Genomic DNA, 8,380 nt, shown 5'->3' on the forward strand with positions numbered 1-8,380 from the left:
CAACAAGGCAAAATGCGTCCTTCTGCAACAGGCGTCTACTCAACCTCCACGATCCTGTGTCCAGACTTGGGCATACTTATAATTCTTCTTTTTCTGAAACACTCGACATATTTAACAATAACACGCTGCAGTTTGTAAAAACGTTAAAGGCCATCACTTAAATTTGAACTGTATGCACTAACTTGCGGCGTTCACGCCGAAATTCCCCACTTGAATGCATTTTTTTTCTTTCTTTCTAGCAATTGGTGGTGGCGGTAGAACCATTAGGCTTATCGTGTGTTGTGACTTTGTGTTTACTTTTTATAATTTTTAAGTGTATTTTTCTAGGGCTTGTCCGTTGTGTGTGTTGTCCGTACTATTGCTTTATGCCCTGTTCTGCCTTACATGTTAACACAGTGCACCTGTACCAAGACCGCAAGGTTGTTCCTGGGCACGAATAAAAACACTGATTGATTGATTGATTGATTGATTATTATTATTATTATTATTATCCGCAAATGCTCGCGTGAAAACAAAGTTTCGATATGGTGGGTTAGGTGTGGTAGTCACTCGCCTCTCCCAGCCGACCGAGGGCGATGCCGCGCATTATGCCGCATGTGTCCGTAGGCTCGTTCGATTCCCCTGCACGTCCTGCACAGGCGCAGAAAAGTATAGGGCAGTCTACATCCGGCATGTGGATTGAGATACGACCGGAAGTACGCCGCCCAACACTTTGCTGCACCGGTGCAGGAGGTGCAAATAAATCGATCGAGCACGTCATTATCACCATGGTATCATCTGGAAGCTGGCGACAGCTCCACAAGAGCAAAGTCAAGTTTATTCCTTGGAAATGGGTCTTTAAGTTAAACGGAGCAGGCAAGAATATATATATATATATATATATATATATTGTGGGCTCTGCGGCCCATCATGGGCCAAAAGAACGTGTGCTCTGCGCCCGGCGCGCAACGTGCGCGCGAGCCACGTTGGAGGCGCGGGGCTCGGCGGTCGGGACTCGGTTGACTGCCACCAGACAGTAAAGGTCTGTTCTATGAGATCTGCCTCGTTGGTCCTTCTTGCGGGTGAGCAGTAGCACCGAACCCTACATTATTTGGCGCTGCGAGGCCTACTGCTCGCCCGCGGGTTGGACCGCAGGCTTTTAGCCCGTTTTAGGCGTGTTCGCCCGGTTTTCTCGCTTTCGCCATCCCCGATAGGCCTACGTGGTCGTTCGACTAGGCTTCGGCCACCGGACGCCATCTTTGCCATCGGGGCTTGGCCGTTGTGAATAGTGTGCATATTGTAGTATATTGCGTGTTTTTCCGTTCTTTTGTGTTTTGTTTTGTTCTGTTTGCCTGTTTTCTGCGGTTGCTACTGCGATGCAGACCCGCCATAGAGCCGCCACAGACCAAGGCGAGACCGGAGAGGGGCCTGACCCGACGTCCATGGACCTGATGGCTCGGGTGGCCAACCTGTGCGACACGGTCGCGCAACGCCTGGTCCTGGCTGACCACGGACCCCAAGGGCAAGGGCCACGACCCCAAGTGCCGGTTCCGTTGCACACGGGCTACGACGACCGGAAGTCCGTGGCCGACTTCCTGGCCGAGCTGGCGGCCTATAAGCTCGCCACGGGAGCCTCGGACGAGTACGTCCTTGCGCGGGTGCTGCCCGTGGCGCTCCGGGCTAGCGCCTCGCGCTGGTGGCGCATCGTGGCCCCCTTCCTCACCTGGGAAGACTTTCGGCGGAAGTTTCAAGATGAGTTTCTTCCACCTGGGTACCAGTCTCGAGTCCAGCGAGAACTGGAGCGCCGGACCCAGCACCCGGACGAGACCCTCGTCGAATATGTACGGGTGATGCAGGAGCTCTATGAAAGAGCCTGCCCAACGACGTCGGAGTCGGACAGGGTTGCTCGGGTGATGCAGCAGAGCCACCCAAGATTCCGGCCCTACCTGCATGGCCGCACGTATTCCACCCTGGAGCAACTGGCCCGGGACGCTCACGGCATACAAGAGACGCTCCTGGCCGAGCTGCAGTATCGGCCCCCGCCACCGCCTGAAGAAGCTCTTGAGCCGTCCTGTGCCTGGCGAGCTCCCGGGCCCAGAAGAGGTCCGACTCAGCGCCAAACCCTGGATGGCGCGGTCTGTCCCCCCCGTGCGCTGGACTCCTACGCCTTCGGACAATGGGAGCGCGGGAGACCACTCGATGGTTCGGACCTCCGGCTACGTGCCCGGCCGGCTGGATCGAGACTACGGCAGGGTGAAAGCCGTTTAAGGTCCTTCCCCCGCAATGCCAACCGGGGCGCCGATCGCTGGTCCAACGAGGGACACCAAGAAGGGCCGCAACGACAAGCGCAGGCAAGCCAGACGCACGGCCCTGACCGGCGCAACTCGGTGCGGTGCTTCGGCTGTGGTCGCCATGGCCACTTCCGGCGTGACTGCCCCGACCCACTGCGCAACAGCCCTGCAGCTTCGGGAAACGAGTACGGCCGGTGGCGTTGACCCCTGAACGCCTGCCGGCCGCGATGACCATGGACAACTCGGCAAAACTTCCATCGGTATGTCGAATTCAGCCTGACCTTGAGCTAATTGAGCCTCGTATGACAGTTACAGTGCTCGGAGTAGCTGTGGCAGCGCTGATTGATACCGGTGCGAGTCTGTCGCTTATTGGGGACTACCTGATTGAACGCTGCAAAGAGCAGAAAGCTAACCTGCGCGAGACTAACGCGCGCTTACAGCTAGCGTCAGGACCAGAAATGCTCGCGAGTCAAGCCGTGAGGTTACAGATCGGGTTCAACGAGAAAAAACGCCGTCAGCACTTCGTTTGCTTACCTGGTCTCACGGTACCGATTATTTTGGGGCGAGATTTCATTTTCGGGGAGAACCTGGTTCTGGACTTTCCGAACAAAGGCTACCGGTTGGGTAGTGACGCGCAACTGATTCCATTTACCAGACGAGAGGATTGTATCGTCAGTGTCGATAACATTGGCGTTAGAACGCCTGCTTTGCGACTCCCATGTGCGGTAAGCGATTCTTTGCAGAAGTGTCCTGCTACGGACCAGCAAAAGCGGCGTCTCCAAAGACTCCTTGAGGAGTTTTCAACGATGTTCACGGAGAACCCCGGCAGAACCGGTGTCTTAAAGCACTCAATTGACACCGGGAATACACGGCCTCTACGCTGCAACCCTCGACCAATCAGCGTACACAAGCGAGCCCTGCTGGACAAGGCGCTCCAAGAGATGATCGACACGGGTGCAGTACGTGAGTCACAGAGCCCTTGGGCCTTCCCGATCGTCCTTGCCCCCAAAAAGGATGGAACGGCTCGGCTTTGCGTCGACTACCGGCGCCTGAATGCGGTAACCGTTCGTGACGCCTACCCGTACCCCTCGATTGAGTCGATCATGTACAACTTGGGAAACGCGAGTTTTTTCACGACTCTTGACTGCAGTCGCGGTTTCCTCCAGATAGAGGTCGAGCCCGCTGACATTGAGAAAACAGCATTCACATGCTACAGAGGGTTGTACGAGTTTGTGCGCATGCCTTTCGGCTTGAGCAACTCTCCTGCCACATTCCAGCGTCTTATGGACATTGTGCTTGGAGACGCACGGCACAACTACGCCATGGCATGTATGGATGACGTTGTAGTCTTTTCACGCACGTTTGAAGAACATCTTGTGCACCTTCGGACTATACTTGAGCGCATGCAGAATGCTGGTTTGACAGTTCACCCGGGAAAAATGCAACTGGCAACATCTAAGATTAACCTACTCGGTTTTGTAATCGACGATAGATCGCTTCGCCCTAATGAGGACAAGCTGAGGGCCATAACTGAGTTTCCTCCCCCACATGATGCAAAGAGTTTGCAGAGATTTCTTGGCATGGTTGGATTTTACCGCCAGTTTATTCCCCACTGTGCAGAGATAACGCGGCCTCTGAACGACCTGCTGCGCAAAGGCGTCAAGTGGCGTTGGACGGAGGCACAGCAAAATGCTTTCCTTCAACTGTCCAGAGCTATTGCTGAGACAGCATCTTTGAAGCTCCCAGACCTCAACCGTCCGTTTGTGCTGCAAACCGATGCGAGCGGCTACGGTTTAGGTGCTGTGCTGCTTCAAGACTTTGATGGTGTCTTACGACCCGTAGCGTTTGCTAGCCATACGTTGACAGCAGCTCAGCGGAATTACAACGTTTGCGAGCTTGAGTGCCTAGCCATCATATTCGCCCTGCAGAAATTCAACATGTATCTTGATGGCGCGCGCTTTGTGATCCAGTCGGATAATGCCGCCTTGTCTTGGCTTCAGCGGCTGGAAAATCCGGCAGGACGATTAGCACGCTGGGCACTAACGCTTCAGAAATATGACTACACTATTGTGCACAAGCCAGGCTCACAAAACAAAGTTGCAGACGCTTTATCGCGCGCTCCGCTCGGCGAAGAGCACGTGCCCGAGGATGCCAATGTTGTGGCTGCGATAGATGCTGGCTCGCGCTGGGGTACTTTGATTAGCCGAGACGAGCTTCGTGCTGCACAGCAGAACGATGGACTTTGTCGCAGGGTCTCTGAGTGGTTATCTTCACGTGACCGACGTGGCAACAGAGACGCTGACATGGGTTTTGACTCGTACTTGCTGGCTGAAGACGGCCTGCTCCTCCGGTACATACCTCAGATCGACGACGAGGAGGGTGGCTCCACAGACACTCCATTTCGAGCCGTGATACCTCGCCGACTTCGCACGTCCTTCATTAGATACTACCATGACTCTGCTTTGGCTGGTCACAGTAGCGGCTGCAAGACTTTTGAAAAGTTAAGCCGTACTGCAACTTGGCCAGGAATTCGTCAGGACGTGCTGAGGTACGCTCGTTCATGCCCGGTTTGTCAGAAAGCCAAACCGCGCGGTGGTCAGCCCCCTGGTCTCATGCAGCCAGTCGTGAGTCGATCCCCATGGGAATGCGTCGCTGTCGACGTCATGGGCCCTTTCCCACGCAGTCCGCGTGGCAACCAGTACTTGTTGGTTGTCACGGATCACTTTAGCAAGTGGGTGGAGCTATTTGCATTACGGTCGCTGACGTCCAAAAGAATCTGGTCGTCTCTGATGGAGACGTTCACACGCTTCGGATTTCCGGCGAAATTGATTAGCGACAACGCTACTTACTTTGCCAGCAAAGTGTTCCGAGACTCATGTGCCGCATTGGGCATACAACACAAGCGGACGTCTCCCTATCACCCACAGGCAAACATCACAGAGCGGGTGAACCGAAACCTAAAATCGATGTTAATAGCTCACACCGAGCGTCACCCTGACTGGGACGCAAAGCTCCCAGAGCTCGCGTTCGCAACTCGCACAACCGTTAACCGGTCTACAGGTTTTACGCCAGCTTGCCTTAATTTCGGAAAAGAGCTGACTTTCCCGCTGGAAAACACTTGCACGACCAACAACCGTGGCGCTGCTCGCTCATACGGTCAGTTCGCAGGAAGCCTACGACGCAGACTCAGGGACATCGTTCGTGATGCCCGGGAGAGCTTGGACGCCGCACGGCTTCAGCAGGCTGAGCAGTACAATCGTGGCCACCGGGACGTGCAATTCGAAGTTGGAGATCTTGTACTCCGGCGGACACACCCACTTAGTGACGCCTCCAGAGGTTTCACAGCTTCCCTGGCGAACCGGTGGGATGGTCCGTATCGAGTGCGAAACAAGGCCTCACGCCTTAAGTACACGCTTGTTCATTGTGAGTCTGGTCGACACGCCGGACCTGTTCATGTCACCAACCTCAAACGGTATTATGAATTGGATGACGAACTTCTCTCGCAGGTGGAGAGTGATGCCGATCCGGGTTATACTTAATTCTGCGAGGACTATACCTGATGTTGGTGACGAAGACGAAGATCTAAGAAGATGCGCGTTGCAATAGACTTGAGCGAGAACTAGTGCTCTCCCGACTGAATTTCCGCGGGGTTTTGTGTGATGGACGCGCAGACGCGGATAGTATCCTCGCAAATTTAACTTGTCTATTGCCGCGCCCAACGTTATGAACGCTTTCTCGTAGAAGAAACCCCGGTAGAAGACCACTCACGGGCCCCTTTTTTTTTTTTTGTTTCTCTCTGCTCTCCAAGATGCCTCGCTACCACCGACGGAGACGCTCAGCTTCCCCCCCACCGCCACCACCACCCTGGGGACACCACGGCCGTCGCCCTCCGGCTCCGGGACAACATCGCCGCCGGCCCTTCTACCGACGCCGGGGCAACTCCGCAACCTGGACCGTGCTGGGCCCCCAGGGCCTAGCCATCTCATGGACCTCGAACCTGCCCTGGGAGGTCCAGCCCCGGCCCCTGACCACGGACCCCCCGGCCGAAGTCCCGGAGCCGTTTCGGGGAAACACCCTTACCGACCGCCATCCCAACGACCCGGTGCAGTTCTACGATGAGGAGGAGCGCCGGCTCCTGTGCCCCCTCTGTGGGGTGCCCGAGATCCACAGGGGCACCCACCAGGCCGGCGCTCTCCACCGGGCCCGGGAGTCGGCCGCCGCCGCCAGGGCAGCCGTCTTGCGCCTCGCGGCCATAGACGAACATAACCTCCAACGGGCCCTGGCGGTCGTCCGGCGCCTAAGACCCGCCCTCCTCCGCCCCCCCTCGCCGGCCGACATCGCAATTAACATTGACGAAAACGAAGAACCCTTCTAAGCACCCCGTCAACTCCAACGAACTCGGGGGGGGGGGGGGGGGGGGGGGGGGGGAAGTTTGTGGGCTCTGCGGCCCATCATGGGCCAAAAGAACGTGTGCTCTGCGCCCGGCGCGCAACGTGCGCGCGAGCCACGTTGGAGGCGCGGGGCTCGGCGGTCGGGACTCGGTTGACTGCCACCAGACAGTAAAGGTCTGTTCTATGAGATCTGCCTCGTTGGTCCTTCTTGCGGGTGAGCAGTAGCACCGAACCCTACAATATATATATATATATATATATATATATATATATATATATATATAAACTGGGAAGAAAAAAACCCTTAGTGAAAAACAGCAACAACGGGCGATTTAATCTTCGACGTTTCGGCCGGAGTCCGGCCTTCGTCAGGAAGTCTTCCTGACGAAGGCCGGACTCCGGCCGAAACGTCGAAGATTAAATCGCCCGTTGTTGCTGTTTTTCACTAAGGGTTTTTTTCTTCTCAGTTTTATACCCACGCCTTCGGCCTCCCGCCACCATGCCCGTTATATATATATATATATATATCAGGGTGTCGAACCGAACCGAACCGAAAACCGGAACCGAACCGGTATTTTTTTCCGGAACTGAACCCGAACCCGAGCCGTTATATTTTTATCGCGATGAACCCGAACCGGAACTGAACCGGAAAAAAATAACGGTTACCCGCTCATGTCAAAACGGTTCGGCCACGCGCTGTTGACATTGAATGTGCTATCAATGCCATTTGTTTTCTAAGTGCCGTCAACTGAGACACACATCGCTTACATATTTTTCTTCTCCACTCAGTCTTAGGAATATAAACGCTGCATCCATGAATCTTGACAAACGCTGCATCCATGAATCTTGACATAGGAACCAGTATTCCGCTGGTCGCGGCTTGCACAGAAAAAAGGGAATTAAAAATGTGCAAAAAAAAAAAAAAATCGCGTCACGGGATTTTATTTTCTTACAATCTCGTAAATCCTAAATGCTGCTGTGTGCCCATTTCAAAACACGTTTCTAGAACGCGCGAGTTCTTGAAGCTTGCTTCCATCGGAATGAGAAAAGAAAAGGCTGTGGAGTTTGATAATAATGCATCCGGTTTCGTATAGGCACTTGGAAGCTAACATATTTGTGAGACAGCGAACTCTTCTATTTTAATATTTATCCTATTACGTCCTTCTGGCGTTGCGTTCGGTGAAGTGTTTTTCATATTCCGTATCTTGTTTAATGAAAACTTCTTTAAGGGTCTAATCTGAGTTACCGAAGGCTAGTTCAAATAAAGAAAGCTGTATTTTCTCCCCACTGTTCCTTCAATTGCTTACACGCCGAGGTGGCGGGATAGTTAGCGAGTTCTACTTGTAAGTGGGTTTGTAAGGAGGTCGCGGATTTTACAGCTACTGCGTCGGACCCAATTAGATGAAGTCCGAATGCGTAAACGTCGGTGAGGTAATCTTTGATTGCACATAAACCATTCCTGGTAAAAATGCCTGAGCCTTACACTACGATGTATCCCGTTTCGTATGTGCTGATTTCAGATGTTTTATTTGTAATTTATTTTGATGTTTTAATTTGTCATTTATAATTTCCGAACCGGTTCGCGAACCGGTTCAGCGCCCCGAACCGGTTCGCGAACCGGTTCGCGGATTGAATTAATCGAACCGGAACTGAACCGGAACAAAATAAATTTACCTGAACCTGAACCGTAACCGAACCCGTATTTTTTTCGGTTCGACA

General features: G+C 53.7%; 1 protein-coding gene across 1 annotated transcript; it reads left to right on the forward strand.

The window, feature by feature from the left end:
• The first annotated feature begins 2,383 nt into the window (after nucleotides 1-2,383).
• On the forward strand, nucleotides 2,384-6,655 carry LOC120847928. Its single transcript, XM_042286393.1, has 2 exons — nucleotides 2,384-2,530; nucleotides 6,079-6,655. Exons 1-2 carry the CDS (start codon nucleotides 2,498-2,500, stop codon nucleotides 6,643-6,645), a joined length of 600 nt encoding a protein of 199 aa, XP_042142327.1. The 5' UTR covers nucleotides 2,384-2,497; the 3' UTR covers nucleotides 6,646-6,655.
• Nucleotides 6,656-8,380: the final 1,725 nt, after the last annotated feature.

Source organism: Ixodes scapularis, unplaced genomic scaffold (assembly GCF_016920785.2).
Source record: "Ixodes scapularis isolate PalLabHiFi unplaced genomic scaffold, ASM1692078v2 PGA_scaffold7__128_contigs__length_106722199, whole genome shotgun sequence".
Taxonomy (NCBI): domain Eukaryota; kingdom Metazoa; phylum Arthropoda; class Arachnida; order Ixodida; family Ixodidae; genus Ixodes; species Ixodes scapularis.